Raw genomic sequence first — 17902 nt, 5'->3', positions numbered from 1 at the left:
GGGAAAGGGGGGAGAGAAGGGAAAATTTCTGTTAGCATGCTTGATTTCATGATGGATGAAAAGATGTTGAAGATGACCCTGGGAATGGTCACCCTAGAGTGTATATACTTTGTTTCAGATGAATTGATTTGTAAGATTGAATCAGTCTTTGTCATGTGATACAGATCGTTTTTGTGGTGTGTTTAAGTTGGCGAAAAGTTACAAGTAGGATCAAATCATATTTACATTGTAAATAAATTTGCTCACAAAACGGCAAAATGGGAGTGCACAACATGCATTCTTGCCATACAATCTTGCAAAATTGTCTCTAAATACTTATTTTTTCATCTCAGTTTATTGTAGGGATCTCACTAGCTTTTTCAAATCTGTAGTTTTTTTTTGATAATGTTGTCTTGGAAAACTGTAGAAAAATTATAATTTGTAGCGAAACAAATGTAAAAAAATGCTTTCAACATAATAAAAATTGTAATTTTATTTTGATATCAGCCAGTATAAAATTATAAATGCTATACTTACTCATAGACATACTAAGTTTACAATTGAAAGCATCTCTGTTTTTCTGGTACCATACAGTAAAGGTAGCTTGGAAATCAAATTCTCTTCGAGGTAGACCATTGATTAACATATTCATCAAACTGCTTACATTTATTACATCTAGTCTATTGCATATTGGAATTTTAATGAGATTCATTTCATTAAAACCAATGTAATAATCTCACTTAAAATTATTATACAGCAATCTACAGGGCTGTGGAGTAGGAGTACGAGTAGGGAGTTAAGAGGAGTCGGAGATTTTCAAGGAGTAAGAGTAAGAGGGGGAGGAATAACATTTAAAAATCCAACTCTGGAGTAGGAGTAAGAATAACCTCAAAATCATCATTACTCCACAGCACTGGCGATCTAGGTCTGTTACACTTACACCTTCTACCCATAGATATACAGTAGTCCCTCATTATAAATCATGCTTTTTTTTGACCCCTAATTTTAAAAGCACTTGAGTCAATAAATTTTAAATTACTAATTGCCATTGAATTTCTTTTTGCAATGAAATATGGTATCTTATTCCTACCATTGTCCTTGAAATTACCACTGCAGGTAAAACAATAAATTCGTCAAGGTCTAAATATGCAAAACAGGTGGACAGATCAATTTTTTTAACTCTCTAATTAAGCACTAAAATTTTGTTTTTACTACGTATTTGTAGACTGAACAGTACCCTAAGGATTTACTTTAGTGGGGACATATGGTCTAGTTTCTTCCCAGTTGTGGAACAGTTCAAATATATTATTGAGGGGTTTCTATTTGTGAAGTTGTGTGATATTTTCTTGCTATTGTTTTTGTCAATATTTTTAAAATTAACATGCTTTCAAATGTTATCTTTTGCATACAATGAGAAATGCTCATTCTTTGCTTTATATATAAAATAAATTATATATCAGTTACTCATCTCCTAGAAATAGATAAATAATTCTTTCATTAAATACGATAAGTTTCAATAAAACGTTTTGTAAATCATTTTAAAATATCGTAAAAAATATTAAAATATACGCAAATACGAATATAACATAATTAACTAAACAACAACATTAATGCCCGATACATTCTAACCTACACGCCATCAATACCATAAGATATCGAGCTAGATAAAGGCTATATTTTATTATTTAATTACGAAATAATTTAATTTAATAATAACTAGAGTTAGATGCTATTTTTTATTAACTTCAATAATTATAGTTTAATGTTCAGCATTAATAAAAGTTACCAAAATGATTAATTTACTGTGTTTTTGTTATTTCTTACTCCTGTTTTTAGGTATTCAGTATTCAGCTAAATAGTGAAAAATAGGCCGAATACTGGGTAGTAACCGAATATTCGTTATATCACTAATAAATAATAAAACAGTTATTTCCTTCATGTATGTATTTTATATTAAATCAATCCTAAAACTTAGTAAAGGCAAGTAATCTTTCTCTCAATGCTTCATGGTGCATTGAGAGAAAAATTACTTGAAAATATGTTAGGCAGAAGAATCAATCATACTTCAGCTGAGATTAGAATTAGACCATTCACAAGGTAGCAAGAAATGTGCTTTTGTCTACGTTAGGCGACAACTTACCTGGAATACAACACAGTAAAATCTGGCTAACAATTTGGGCATTCTAATTAGTAATTAACTCATTTTAAACTAAAACTTACTTGAAATACAATTTATCCTTTTCTAACTGAATTGTAGGATTTTTACAATCTTCCAAAGCTATCTTCAAATATATAAGATGTTTCCTTTGAGCCCATAGAACAGGAGGAGGAAGAAGTCTGAAAGTCATCATTTTTAAATTATTCAAAACATTTAAATAATATAATAAAAACTACACAAATTTTATCAATTATATTATATAAAATCCTTTGTTTCAAGAAATATTTAAATTTAATTTATTTATTTATTTCCATTAAAAAAATTTAGTGTCTAACAGGCATAGAAAAACTATCCTCAAAACAAAACAATGGACTTGCTTCACTTTCAAAATTAATGAATTATTCTAAGTATTAATTAAACTGCTAACAATTCAGTACAATCAGCCTTATTTTTAATAATGGCAACAAAGTCTTCTATTTTATTTAACTAGGATATTGCGCAACTTTGTCATATCACAACAGAATTGAAAGCAGGAAAGAAGTGATCCTTGCCAGCCAAATACAGAGAGGCAATCAAAGAACAAAGCAATTGCCATTGATTGCTTTGTTTTGTTTTGTTTGTTTTTCGTGCCTATTTTCCATTAGGTGCACACAATGCTGTTTTTACTTTTGACCTCTAAACTCAGTTATGTGCACTCAGTTATGTCAGGAAACAGAAACATTGTCACTTTGACTCCAATGTAGGCTAAATCAAAAACAGTCACGAACCCCCTATCTTTTACATTTAAATGGACACTTATTACAATATTGAATTCCTCATCAAAATTAATGGAAAATGGAAAAGTTTCACCAAAATTGGCTCATCAAACTCTGAGAACAAACTCAATTCCATAAGTTCATAGAATACACACTAGTGACTCTAAGAATTGGCTGACAAAGTCACGACTTGTGTGATATTGCTTTGTTGCAGGTGCTTGTGCTATGACCTTATATCTCAAAAACAAAGTCTTGGATTCCCATTTTTTGGATTCCTAACTACAATTAATGGAAAACAGCAAAGTTTCATCAAAATTGATCAATCAAACTATTCAAATCAAATGTAATTTTGTAAGCCATATAGAAGAGGCTCCACTAAGGCTACCCTCAAATATTTATTAATTTGATGAAAAATAAAAGTAGATTCACCAAAATTATATATTCTCATTAATGATTTTTATTGCTTTGTATTTATATTTTGAATTTTATTTAGGATTTAGCATTTTAAGTATTTGTTATGAACAGGAGGTGTATGCAGGGTTTACCTGCAGATACACCACCTGTTCATCCCAAATATTTTAAGCATTTACAAATTCTTGTAGCATTTTAGCAAAAAAACTAATGACAGCTTAAACAGCTGATGCTAGTCTTCCACTTGAGCTTCAATCGTCGGATACCTGTGGATTATACAGATTTATCATTGCTTCATATCATCTAGTTCAGTGTATTCAATCTATGGGCCACGACCCCATTTGGGGTTGCGGAAAATTACCTTGGGGTCGCACCGTTAATATGTTTGAATACCATTGATCTAGTTCATCCTTATGGATTACCTTCCTGAGATGCCAGTTGTGCACCTGAAGTAAGAACTGCCCTCGAGAACTTTCTCCCATTCGGCTTGCATCTTGTCAAGATTCTTGACGAGGTATTTATCCCCAAGTGTATCTCCTGTAAACTCTCTCACACACACAACCGCTAGATTGATAGGCTAAATATATATATATATATATATATATATATCTATTGTATTGTATTATGTACTCCTTTCCGTTGAGATTAAATTGTTATTGGTTGTTAACCTGTTATCAGAGTGATTCACTTCCAGTATGCTGTCTCTTACTTCATCTCCATCCTGAATCCGACCACCTGTATATGTGGCCGCTCACATGACTGAATCAACCCGCCATATTGGCTTCCGTGTCACCCGGCACACTGGTGTCATTCCTAACAAGGTACCGAAAAGGTACCAACCCTCCAGTCACACTTTCATTAATTAATAAACATCAAGTTTAAGAATGGAAAGGGATTGGGAAATCCAGAATCAAACTTTTGAAAGAAACCCGAAAATTCTCATTTATATGTAGTCATACATGCTTTTATTGAAATAAATTTGTAATCTTATTGCAGTTAAAGTTAATATTGCAACACTACCCCCACACAAATTACAGCTAATTCCCTTTTACTCGAAAATAAAAACTCAAACTATCCCATTGTATCATCTAAGGTTACCATCTTTGAAAACTGATCCAATGTCCTGAGGCAAGGGGAAGGTAATGAGAAAATAAATTTATTTTTTTAATGCTTCTCACAATTGGCATGCCTCAAAATGCTGTAATTCCATTATATTTAACATTAAACGAGGTTCGGCAAATCATGCAATGAGCCAAACAAATATCATCACCACCACAAGTTAACCAAGTTTTGAATTCATTTACTCGAACCACGTTTTCCTAAATGCACTGTGTGCATACTTATTTGAGAAAAAGAAGAACCAAATGAATGCCTAGACTTAAGTTGTAAAAAATCAATTTTTACAACTTAAAATGGGAATAAATTTATCACAATGGGCATGTCTTGTAAATGATTTAACTCCATCATATTTAATACTAAATAAAGTTTGGCATATGAGCCAAACAAATATTGCCACAAGTTAACCAATTTTTGAAGTCATTCATTCAAGTCATGAATATCTAGACTGACTCATCTTGAAAAATCAATTTTTAACCCTTTCCCTGCCGTTTGCCACGCCCCCTTATTTTGTAAAACGGCCAAGGTCAAAATAGGTAAATCAGGCAATATTATTTTAAAAATTCACCAAAAATTAAATTATTATTTGATTCATATGAAAAAAATCACATATATTTATCAATATAGTTAGTTTTAAATACGACATTTTTCAATAAAGTTTGTTTGAAAAATTTATGAGAAAAAAAAAATAATATATGATAATTGACATTCAAACTTGAAAATTTGTTACTTTTTGTCAAAATTAACATTGTCTGGTTACTTTATTCTTATTGTCACTGAGCCAGAATGACGTAGAATATTGTTCTGTACAATTTGATATTACATTTATGCACGTACGTTTATTCGTTGTGAAATTATCGCACATTATATCAAACATTTGTTTTAAATCTGAACTTCATTCTGCTTTCATCTAATATAATTAACTAATATACTTTATTCATTTCATATCAAACAAGACTATATATTTTTGTAATAAACATATGATTACCAATAGCAATAGATGTAACATTTGCTAATATTTTAGATTTAAAAAAAAATTAAAAATTAAAAAAAATATATAAAATATCAGAACTGAAGGTCATAACTTAAATATTTACGATATATTAACATATTATAGCTGAATAAACTTATTATAGCATAAATCAACTTATTATAGTAATATTATTGCATGAATATGCTAAAAATAAAATAAAAAATTATCAGAAAATGAAAAATTAAGAAAAAATAACCGATAATTAAAATTTTTTAAGTCGACAAAACACCACCTGGACAAAAATATGTAGAATGAACGATAAACAAGACGATGCCGTCAAGTGCTGACATCTGTTGTCGATAAATTTTATAAAAATCGATTGTTAACAGGGTAACGATCAATCGGTACCCTGGCCGTTTTGCTAAACGAATAGGGTAACGATAGATCGGTACCCTGGCCGGGAAAGGGTTAAAATTCAAAATGGCAATAAACAGTGCAAACAAGTATTTTTACTCAAAATTGCACAAATCTCATTTGAAAACTTAATGTATTACACATATCTGTGAATCATCATAAAAACTTTCATAATTATAATGAGCAAGTCATTTTATTATAAGTAAACATACTAAATATTAAAAACAATTTTATATAATATTGTTTCAATTAAAATATAATTTTGTTTACATTTTAACTGTTTTGCTGACCACAATTTGAAACTCGATAGCCAAAAGTTCAAACAATGTTAACTCGCTTATAATTAAAACATAAATAAATAACGACCAACCCGTTACAAAGCTATACATCCACCAAAGCCGAATTATCGGGCTAGAGTCTAAAAATTACAATAAATTAAAATCTGGTTAACTTTTGTGCAAAAACAACACACACAATTTCTATAGTCCTGTCTCAAAAGAAAAAAGTTGAAATTAATTTAAAAAATTGGAATTAAGGATTCAAAAAAATGCAGGCAAAATTAAATAATTAAAATTCTGTCCTTTACACCAAAACCAAAACTAGAAATAAACTTGAATTAATTAAAATCAAATTCAAATCAGTTAAAAATTTAAAATTGTAACTCACCGTTTTCGGAAACAACAATAGGTTACATAATAATGAGGCAAGTACCAGACCAGGACTTTATTTAAAACTAATAATTTCCACAAACCACAGACAATATCAATATCTTGTACAGCTTTCTCATAATAAAGAAAACGTTTTATCTCCTCCTCAAGCTATAAATAGTGTACAGCCAAACACAATTTCCTCGAACTTATCACTGACGTTTACCACCTTGGTCACCTGAAGCTCTCTCTCCTTTTGGTCCTGGCTGTTCCGCTTTTAATTGTTCATCCAGTGTAGCTCCGCACTGTCTAATTTACATAGGATGATGTTCCAGGATCGGGCAACGATGCAAACTAAGTTAAAAATTTTCGTTTTTTTTGTTCTTTTGGTCATTGGTGCTTGGGAGTTTGTCCATAACAACAAAAAAAAGGAACCAAGAAAAAGAAAAGAACAAAATAAAAATAACGCCCCAAAACAAGAATTAATGATCGGACATTGACTCCTTTACAAAATGTTTTTAAAAACTTTTTAAATGTTTTGAAATTTCAAAATTTTAAAATCAAATTAATTTTTACATTTATGTTGTTTATATGAGGGAGTAAGGCTTCACACAAACTGCTTTTAACATTTTGCTTTTAATATTCAGTGTGTGACAGAAAGGTGTAAAAATATTTGAGGGGATAATTATAGAAGGGTTAAAACATTCTAAAAATTATGTTATCAGTTTAGTATTGTGTAACAAATTATATGGTAGGCCAATTTAATTATTTGTATGATTTAATTTAATTTTCCAAACTACACAGTAGTAATTATTGTTTGTTCATAAGTTGTTTTATTTTGAGTCCATGCTAGTATGCAGTAATTTTTGGAGAAATGTTGGGTCCTGAAAATAGTCTGCAGTCTGACCCCCCCATATTCACCAACATGAATTAGGGTTAACTCTCAAGTTATTGATAAATTAACAATAACTCTCGAGTTAACCCTAATTCATGTTGGTGAATATGCGGGTGAGTGGGTGCAACACTGACTCTCTTCAATGCATTCTAAGGAATCACTCTCAAATAGTCTGCAATTCATCTCTCAATATAACATTGGTATCGAAGATGAAATCTACAGGACTGATTCCCTTGGCATCACATTCAGATAATGAATCTACAATTACTGTAAGTAAGAAGTCACTTGCAAGATTTATGCTAATAAAATATGCCAGACAAATATCAGTTTCACATCACTTCAATGGCTCAAATGGAATAATACAATAGCCACTAGGGCAAATAAGAGTAAATTATCACACTCATGAAATGCTACACATATTACAAACAGATAAAGAATGCATTCCAGCTCCTCATAACTACACAGGTACTTTGAAAAGGATTGTTACAAAAATTTACAGCAAATGCTACATTTCCTCCAGAAATGCATAGTGTTAATTCCTCACACAGTTCACCTTCACAAAGACTCACAAACATGGAAAACAGGTTAGACTTGTGACTTAGAAATTCTATGACATATCTGGAAAAATATCTTAATCATTATCTTACATTAATTTATTCTTTTGTCCACTTTTGTAGTACAGTAATACCTTGACTTATGTGATTTTCGACGATTCGTCTTTTGTTTGAGCACCATGCAACCCTTGATTACTCACTTCCCCCAAACTATTGTTCAGCTTACATGTTCAGACGTGTCGTGCGGAATCGACGCATAGCTACAATTTATTTTGTCTTATTTATTTCTGTGTTTGTTATATCTACGGAGACTTGAGACTCTACTATGTCATCCAAACGAAGTAGAACTGATTTTTCTGAATCAAACAAGAGAAGAAAAACTACCTTTATCAGGAGCTGACAATTGATGAGCTCACAGAAATGCACGAGCAAAAGCAAGACATTAAAGAACTTGATTCTTTAGACCCAGTTCAATCAGAAGATTGAATGACGGTTGGAAACTTGACAGAATGCCTCAGTTTAATTGAAAAGGGGTTACAAATTTTAGAAAATATAGACTCCAACAAAGAGCACATTTATTCTACAAAACGAGAAAAAAACATTAGCAGCATGCTATGAGGAAATTTTGGGGAAAGAAAAAAATTATCTTTGAGCCGTAAGACGAATTTGTTAGATTTTACTAGGAGCCCCATAAAGAACGCCCACTAGGGACGCCCCCTAGTGGGCGTTCTTTACAAATTTCATGATAATTAAAAATCATTATTTAGTGTTATTAAACATTCTATTACATCAAAATAACTTCGGTTTATGATTTTAATAATATAATTTGTTATACATATGTATTATCTAAGATTTTATTAAACATTTTTTTCTAAATTATTCTTTTCTTTAGTTCTGGCCCAATTAAAAGTAACTTTTATGTATTTATATGCAAAATTATACCCCGACTTACGTGGTTATCACTCGGTTCCACCTATCGCATAAGTTCAGGGTATTACTGTACTACAAAATAAATTTGTAATCTTATTCCAAATACACTACCCTCAAAGAAATTACAGTTAGTTCTCTTTTACTCAAAACTATCCCATCATGTCATGTAGGGTCACCATCTTTGGAAACCGCTTTGCTGGCAGAACAATGACAGGGGTGGAAGGTAAGATGAATGAGATGCACTTCTTTTTTCATACTTCTCCCAATCAGCATACCATGTAAAAACTATAATTCCATTGTACTTAACACTAAACAAGGTTCAACAAATGATGCAACAACTCAAATAAATATAGTCACGAGTTAATCAATTTTTGAATTCATTCACTTGAGCCAGGAATGTCTACACAGACTCATCTTGTAAAATCAAGTTTTAAAACTCAAAATGACAGTAAACTTAGCACAAACAAGTATTTTTATTAGAATCATGCAAATCACATTTGAAAATTTAACATATTACAGCATTGTCTATGAATCAAAACCTTTCATAATTATGAGAAAGTCATTTTATCATTGTAAATAAACATATTAAATATTAAAAATAATTTTATATATTTTTTCAATTAAAATATTTTGTTTGTATTTTAAATTGTTTTACCAATACTTAAATATTTTTGTCAACTGCCAGCCTTGATTTGAAATTGCTGGTCAAGTGGCCCAATACTGGCAGAGTTACAACCCTAATGTCACCTTCTCTCCCCTAAAATGAGGAAAATTAGTACTGACCAAGTGCAATCGCTTATCACTCTATAGGAAAGAAAAGTCCACCATGACAGACATAACCTCATGTATGGGCATAGTGTACTATGCTTTGAAAGTTTCAAATATACTAATATTTAATTGCTATGAGTATGCTCAAAGATTATATTGGAATTTTAAAAATTTTTAATCTTTAACTGAAACAAATAATTTTTGTATTAAATGTGGAAGAATCGTTTTAATAATTGGAAATTATGACAAGATTTGCTCAATTTTGATTACTGGAAAATGCCGGATTTTTCAGATTTCACTCAATCTTCCCATCACTATAAAATACATAAATACAGTGGAACCTCGCTTAATGAGCAAAACAAATTGTAAAAATTTGACTCGCTTAACGTGCGATGCTTCACATAATGAGGACAAGGAGAGGGGAAATCCCGGATTGTGCACATGCTCCATCAGTCTGTGTTTAGCACTCGTTCCGCTAGCATCTTAGTGTTGCTTGTGATCAAACATTTTTCCAAACTTGTGTTCACACATATCACATGTAAACATTGACAATCATAGCCCGATATATAATAAACACACCATCTTGTACTAAATTTAATGACCAATTCCAAATTAAATTTTAAAAATGTCTGAATTAAAAATTTATTTATTTATAATTATTAAATTTAATACGAGATGACAGCATAACTGCCTACCTCTAGTCAAATTAATTAATTTCTAATATTTAATTATATCCTTTACATAGCCCAAGATGCCAAGCATACCGTTTGGCATCTTCATCAGACATATCTTTTCTTTTGTTTTCTGCAAATTAAATTTGCATTCCAGGTTGGTTCATTCCACACCAGAAGAAATAATGATGATGATTCACACTTCTTAACAATGTATATTGTGTAATTTTCTTTGAATAAACATTATACATAAAATACTTGAGTATTTTTTCAGCATGGAATGCATTATTGTATTTTACATTAATTTATATGGGAAAAACTGTTTCACTTAACAAGCAAGATTATGGAACAAATTATGCTCGTTAAGCGAGGTTCCACTGTACTATATAATAAAAAGAAAACTGTATTTACTGGTCATACACTGTCAACTTCTGCATCTTAAACATGGCCACCAATTTTCCACATAGGTACTGTTTTCATGCTTTGCAACAAGCTTCTTTTTTTTCATCTCATTGTTATTACAACCTTCCTCTCTTAGATTGTTGTTTCCACACACTTCTCAAATGCCATGGTTAAAAAATAAAGATTATATTGGATCCAATAAAGTTTGTGTATTTTTCACAGTTCTCATCACTTAAAATTAAATCAGACATCTATCTTAACAGTTGTAAAATTTAACACATTACTGCTAATGTGAGATTATATTCTCTGTTTAGAAGCTTATTTTAAATTTTTTACTTCACATTTTGTTTGAATAAAATCAAATTGAAATGTTTTGGGATAAAAATCATATCAGGTATATTATGCTTTGAGTTTTGAAAAGACTATACAGTGGAACTTTGGTATTCGACCTTAATCTGTTCCTGATGTTTGGACTTATACCAAATAGGACGTATACCAAACCAACCTTTCCCATAAGAAGTAATGTAAAAATGATTAATCCGTTCTCATGTAAAAAAACTCCTCTTGATATGGTATATTAATGGGATTGTAAAATAATTTAAACACTGTTTGAGCACATTAATAAAAAATAAATTTTATTATAGATTTTTAAAGTTATTACAGTAATAATCGCAAATAATTTTTTCTGATACACTGTCACCAGCACACTGTTTTTCAGTTATCCAAAGCAAAAGCAATTTCTCAACATGATCTAATGTCTCCGATCTCTGTTTAGAAATTGATTTAACCCTCTTTCGCAACGTTAGCAGATTTAATAATGTCTTTATTTTTCACGATTGTCGATATCGTCATTCTCGGAATACGGTATGCAACAGTTAAATCTCGAACACGCATGCCACCTTCATATTTCTCAACAATCTCTTTTTTCAGTTCCATTGTGATTCTAGTCATTTTTTTAGTTTTCTGTTGCTTTTCATTTGCCTTTTTGCAATTCATGATTAATAAAAATAATAAAGTTTTACTTACAAATTAAAATCAGAAGAAATTTAACAAAGTTATAGACCATGGCACCATGAACGTCTAGTCTGGTCTAGTACACTGATAGTGCTACTTGTTCATAGATGGTGCGTATAATTGAATTAAGTCGTATACCGAGCAAAATTTGTTTCGTCCAAACAGGATGTATTCTAAAGCAGACATATACCGAGATACCACTGTAATGCCATACAAACAGTTTAAAAAATTCATGATGTGTATGGGGAAGATGCTCCTAAACTTCAAATATGTCAAATGTGGTTTATAAAATGTTCCATTCAAAAATTTTGAACTAAAAGATACAAAATGTACAGAGTGCTCAAAAGCAGTTGATGAAAAAGTGCAAAAAGAAATTACAAATCAAATAATACACACACATATATATACACAAAGAAAAAAAGCACCGAAAACATGAGATTAATTCACGAGCAAATGGACATGTAACAGATCGCATTTATGTTTTGAGCAAATTTTTTCACTGTACGTTCAAGCTCAAAAGTAATTTTTTTGTCAAATGTTTTTACCACTAGAACTCTGAAATGTTCTAAGAGTCATTCAAAGTACCACAGTACTTATTCTTTTTCCTTATGTACATTTTTATATGTATGATTTTTGTACCAGTACATTAACCTTACTTAAATATATCATTCTTCTAAGCAAAGCCAGGTATTTCAGCTATTACCATGGATATAGAACTATATTCAATGCTTCTTTTCAAAAGTTAAATATTAATGGATGCCAAAAATCTTTCTAAAATAGCAGTACATTTAGGTTTCCTGATAACAATCAGTGTTTCATTTTGTTGTGCCTGCCATGTTGATATTCGAACAAAACAATTTTTGCTATTAATTCTCATTTTACCAGATCTAAGATGTTCAATTGGTGGAACACTTAGAAGAACACAATACATATTAAATTTGTTAATACAATTTTTAAAAAATGCAAAAGTTTATTATTTTTATCATTTTTCTCTTTCTTTGTGTTTGTTATTAAAAAATTTATATTAATGTAATTATCTTCCTTTGCAATTTTCTACACCAAGTGAAATTTACATAAGTTTAAATTTTGTGTTCACAAGGTCTTACTGAACAGTTAGTAAAATCAGCAGGGCAGAGTACACATTCAAAAAAGCTAGGGGAGAACAATGCAGTATGTATTTCTTAAATTATGCTAAATTGGTTACATTTATCATTATAAAACTACATTCATTTCAAAGTAAATTAACTAGACTCCAACCTAATACCTAATCTATCAGGCTAGATATAGCTAAATACTAAATAAATTATGCAACCAATTTGGAACTAGAGGGAAGCATTAGGGGCCATCTCTTATTAAATTTAATAATTATAATATTTAATTAATTTGAATAATTTAGAACCACTAGAAGGAAAAAAAAAATGCACATTAAGCAGGAGTTGTAGGTTCGAGTCCTGCTCTGAGCAGATTTTTTTCTTCCAATGGTTCTAAATTATTTAAAATTTATTATAATTATTAAATTTAGTAAGAGATGGAACCTAACACGACCATCTAGTTCCAAATTGGTTGCATAATTTATTTAGTATTTAGCCATATCTAGCCCAATAGAATTTGGCATTTGGTTGGAGTCTAGCTTATAGTGTATTGGGCCTAGCGATGTTATTTATATAGTAAATTAACTATTGATCTGATGATCATGGAGTGCACAAATTTTATTTATATTATTAAGGACAAGCAGCTAAATAAAACAATGCATCTAACTAGACAATTAAGAATTTATTTAGAAGTCTAACACAGTATCTTTATTACTTTATAATATTCAATATGATAGTAACTACTACAAAGTTCATAGTTTTAAAACATGAAAATATTGAATGAAAATAAATTTATTTATTTATTCCAAGAAGTATAATAATATGTTTTTAAGATATGTTTATGTTATGTTTATAAGATATACAGTATATGTAATAATGAATAAGCTTGCTATTTTTATTAAGTAAAAAAATAAAAATTCATTTACATTAATATATAATTCAATCAATCAATATATTAACAAATACTGTTATAAGATACATAGATTCACTGATGCATATATAATTTTGAATTTATTTTATTATAATGAGATTACTAAAATACTAAATGTCACTTTAATATGATTGATATTCATTTTTTATTAGAATAGATCATCCAACTGAAGTGATGAAATTTACATGTAACAAAATTAACAGGGTTCATTTAAAATCTTGCTCTGTTCTGATAATATATACTGTATATTTGAAAAATAGAAGAAAGATAAAGTTCTTCTAAAATCAATATGAAGCTATAATTACCGAACCAACTTTTGACACAGTTACAATTTTATTTTTGAGTATATAAACTTTTACAGATCTTGTTATGTTTGAATTAAAAAAAAATTAACAAATACCAACACTTATTTTCCTACATTTGTGGTAAAATGAACCTGTTCATAATAGAAATTAAAAAATTCTAAATTATTGAATATTTCATTTTGAATGTTCATTTTTAGTGTGCTAATTAAATAAAATACAACATTTTAAAAAATTTACAGCAAACTATAAACATCTTTAATAACTTTATCTTATTCACTTGTTCATTCTTTGTTATTCTCAATCTTTGTCTACTTCCTAAATAAGCAAAAATGTTTTAAAATGAATATTTTCAGATTTAGCCCATCCAATAAAAATTTTTTATATCAATCACTTCTTAATCTATTCGTTCCTTAAGTAACGAACATCTATCCATTATCATCTCAGTAACTGATTCAATTAAATAGAAGACTCGCTTTTAATTAGATTTCCAAAAGAAGTCATATTACTAATATAAAAATCCTTGATCATCAAAATATGACTAGATCGAATTTACTTTTGTTCTTCCTACTGTTAATTCATATAGGTTTCTTTATCTTCGAAAGAATTACAAATTTGCTTTCGAAACGATAAACCCTTTGTATATTAACGTAAAAGTATTTCAATTCACTTTTTCTTTAATTAAATATAATTCTTTTAGACATAAAATAAATGTTTAAAATTCATTTTCATCGCGTATCATCACTACTTTCAGAATCGAAAACAGTCGCCGACGAACTTTCTCGAACGCATGCGGTTAGGCCTAATATATATCACGATTAGATTTCGTAATGAAATAATAATTTGCAATAATAAAAATACTACGGTATTGTTAGACCGTTTAGAAGAACAATAATTCACGATATTTTACGAATTTTCTAATTATAAAAATTTCGTACCTTTCTTCAGTTTCCAACATTTTTACAGAAGCCTAATAGCAATGAGCAAACAGACAAACGAACTCAGCATGCATCTACTATTGAACGAATCACAGTGAAGAACTTTACAGGTCCGTATTTGATTTTTCGGAAGACGCTGATTGGACAAAATTCCATCTTTGAAAACTTAATATTTTATCGTTCAAACTTTTATTATTTTGCAGTTAACGTTGAAAGAAGTTCTACGATGTATATTTTATTTTTATCCAATTAAAGGACTATCTTATCCGATATTTAAAAAGTAAAATAAATCATAAATGAATAAATCTGTAAACAAACTTTTTTTTGTTATATTTATAATGAAAAATCTTGTGAATTTATACATTTTTATATTATTATTTTATTAAACGGTGAATTTTGTGTATTTTTCAATTTCAAAAGTTATACCAGCGCGCCATTTCTTATGGGGAATTTTCGGGAATTTTCGTGTAAATAACCGATTACTTTTTATTCGGCTGTTTTACGTAATCATATATGATTTATGGTATTTAGCAAGGAACGCTTTGTTTACCTGTTAACATTCGACATTCTAGACAATCTACTTTCCCTCACCACCCGGCCGCCCTGGCCGAACCCATAATCGGCTTGCTAAAAGAGGCCCTCTTAGTGCTCACAGGATGGAAAGGATTTTAAAAAAAAACAATCTATTAGTTTCTTTGACCAAGAAATTAAACAACTCGATGGTTGCTCCTATTACATAAAATCAGACGACAAAAGGACACAAAAATGCATAATAAAATTTGTTAAAACACTGCAACATTCTTAGATTCCTATCACCTTCAGATCAGTTACCAATCTCACGGGATAAAATTATTGTATCTGCCGTATAATTTTCGCGTAGTCATAGTTTTAGCATATTCCCTTTGTTCCTTCTTACTTCTAGAACTTCCTATTCTTACTCTATTCCCTTGGGTGGTGAGAGCCGATTTGTGGAATCACGTCAAACAAAGAGGGAAAAGACTACCTGAGGACACGTATTGGAGAGATACTATCGATATTTTTATGCAAAACATCCATAGTACCGATACTATCGGTTATCCTATTTGCAATCGATTTCTAATTTATGTAAAACGAATGTCAAATAAAGACAGAAGACAAACAATCAGATTTATTCAATAAACAAACAAACTATACTTCAATTGAAAAATTATTTTTTTAAAAGAAATATCAAATAGTTACATTTCTCGGCTTTATTCAGCTTCTCTTCTCAGAGATAATGTCTCTGGCTGTCGAGAAAGCTCTCTCGGAGCTGACAGAGGAACCACAAACCACAAATACAACCATATTTGTGATAAATTGTTTTCAGATTATCGAAATAAGAATATCTACCGTTGTTGACCCAAAATTGAAGCGGGTTGGAATCTGAAGGATCTATAGGTCGTTCGATATACCGTCGGAAAGCAATAATTGTGTCCGCTGTTGAATTATAATTATTTGTATTTGCTGAATTTCTACTCTTTTTTAAAAAATCGAAAAGATCGGGTGCATTATTTAGGTTTATTTCTTTATTTTCTCGTTCATTTTCAAGTCCAGATAAATCGGCATCCATTGAAATTGAATATATTATATATGCAAGGTCATTTGTTATTGTTTTTGAAAAATTTATGTAGTTCTCCTTGAGTCGAAAAGTAGGGCTTTTGAATCTAGGATGTATAATCGTTGAAATGCCACATACAGTTTGTGTTTCGTAACCATTTTATCTTCTGATTACTTCTTCTTTTAATGATTTTACATTGCGTAGTAACAGAATTTTCTAGTGTCCTTAGCTTGACGTGAAGATATGGTAACGTATGTATCACCCGAGAGGCTGTTAATTGTCAGAACTTTAATTATAAATTAGCCCAAAAATAAAAATGTGCAGATATAATATTAAACTGATGCACGTAATCAATTAATATAAAGTTAAAAAGTTTTATTAAGTAAAAGTTTATATACACATTTAATTTTTCAACATAATTATAATTGTGGCTTAGACATATGCTAACTGCAATGTTTTTCTTTTGTTTTTTAATTAATTAGGTTCCAACGTTGAGATGATACCTCTCTAGTGTTGGCACGCACATCGTTGGCGAAAATCCATTATTTTCCTGTCAGAATTTTACCAATCGAACATCCTCAGTTGAGAGGTTTCAAACGACCGAAGACGGTGCTAAGTTGTCACCGTCGACATTAATTGAAGTGGAAGAACACGTCCCTCGTTAGCAATGACAAAGGACATGTATCATTCCAAGTACCGTCAGCAGGAAAGGGAAGACGCCAAACCGCCACAAAAAGTCACATCCATGAATGAAGTCGAGTCCGGTACATTAGGTCACAGCCAGGTAAAAGTCCAAATCCGGGTAAAAAAAGTCACAATCGGGGGAAAGTCACATCCGGTGAGAAGACCTTGACGATTTACTTCTTCCAGAAGAAGATCTTCTTCCACCAAGGCTTCTTCTTACGCTTCTTTAGAATCGATTTACACTCCTCTTCCGGTCCTTCCTCGCGTGCCTGTCTCTGCACCGACCATTCCGGAACTTCCGGATACCTCTTCTCCAGGTAATCGATGACAGACGAGGTACTCTCATTGGGAGAGACGACAATCACCCGTTTCTTGTCGGGTTGACCAGATTTATCCTTCGCACCCTCCACCACTTCTTTTGGACGCACGCGAATCACTCGAATTGAAGAGGAAGACGATTCCGATGTCGAGGTGCTCTCCTCTGGACTGTCTCCTCCAGAGGTATTCCACTTTTTCAATGCTTTGAAATTCTCCATTCTGCAAGCAAAAAAGAAACGAGCATTAAATTAAGACAATATTAATAAGTGGGATGAAAATGTTAATAATATATATATATATAGGATAGAAAATTATAGAAAAAGTCCGTTTTAATTACAAGAAAAATTCTAATCACAAATGAATATAAAGTTGTAA

At 30.5% G+C, this 17902-nt stretch overlaps 1 protein-coding gene across 2 annotated transcripts in view; it reads right to left on the bottom strand.

The window, feature by feature from the left end:
* Positions 1-15101, bottom strand: part of p23 — a 58121-nt gene extending 43020 nt beyond the window's left edge. Inside the window, exons 1-2 of one of the 2 annotated variants that reach the window (XM_067266204.1) lie at positions 14950-15101; positions 2200-2316 (exon numbers count right to left, since the gene is read on the bottom strand). In XM_067266204.1, the coding sequence (XP_067122305.1) occupies positions 2200-2316; positions 14950-14969 (137 nt within the window). In that variant the 5' untranslated portion in view covers positions 14970-15101. The remainder of the gene's footprint in view (positions 1-2199; positions 2317-14949) is intronic. The other variant, XM_067266203.1, reaches the window with a different exon arrangement.
* Positions 15102-17902: the final 2801 nt, after the last annotated feature.

This window comes from Centruroides vittatus, unplaced genomic scaffold (genome assembly GCF_030686945.1).
Source record: "Centruroides vittatus isolate TY-2023 unplaced genomic scaffold, ASM3068694v2 contig_2696, whole genome shotgun sequence".
NCBI lineage: Eukaryota > Metazoa > Arthropoda > Arachnida > Scorpiones > Buthidae > Centruroides > Centruroides vittatus.
This window is presented reverse-complemented; position numbering and strand designations above follow the sequence as displayed.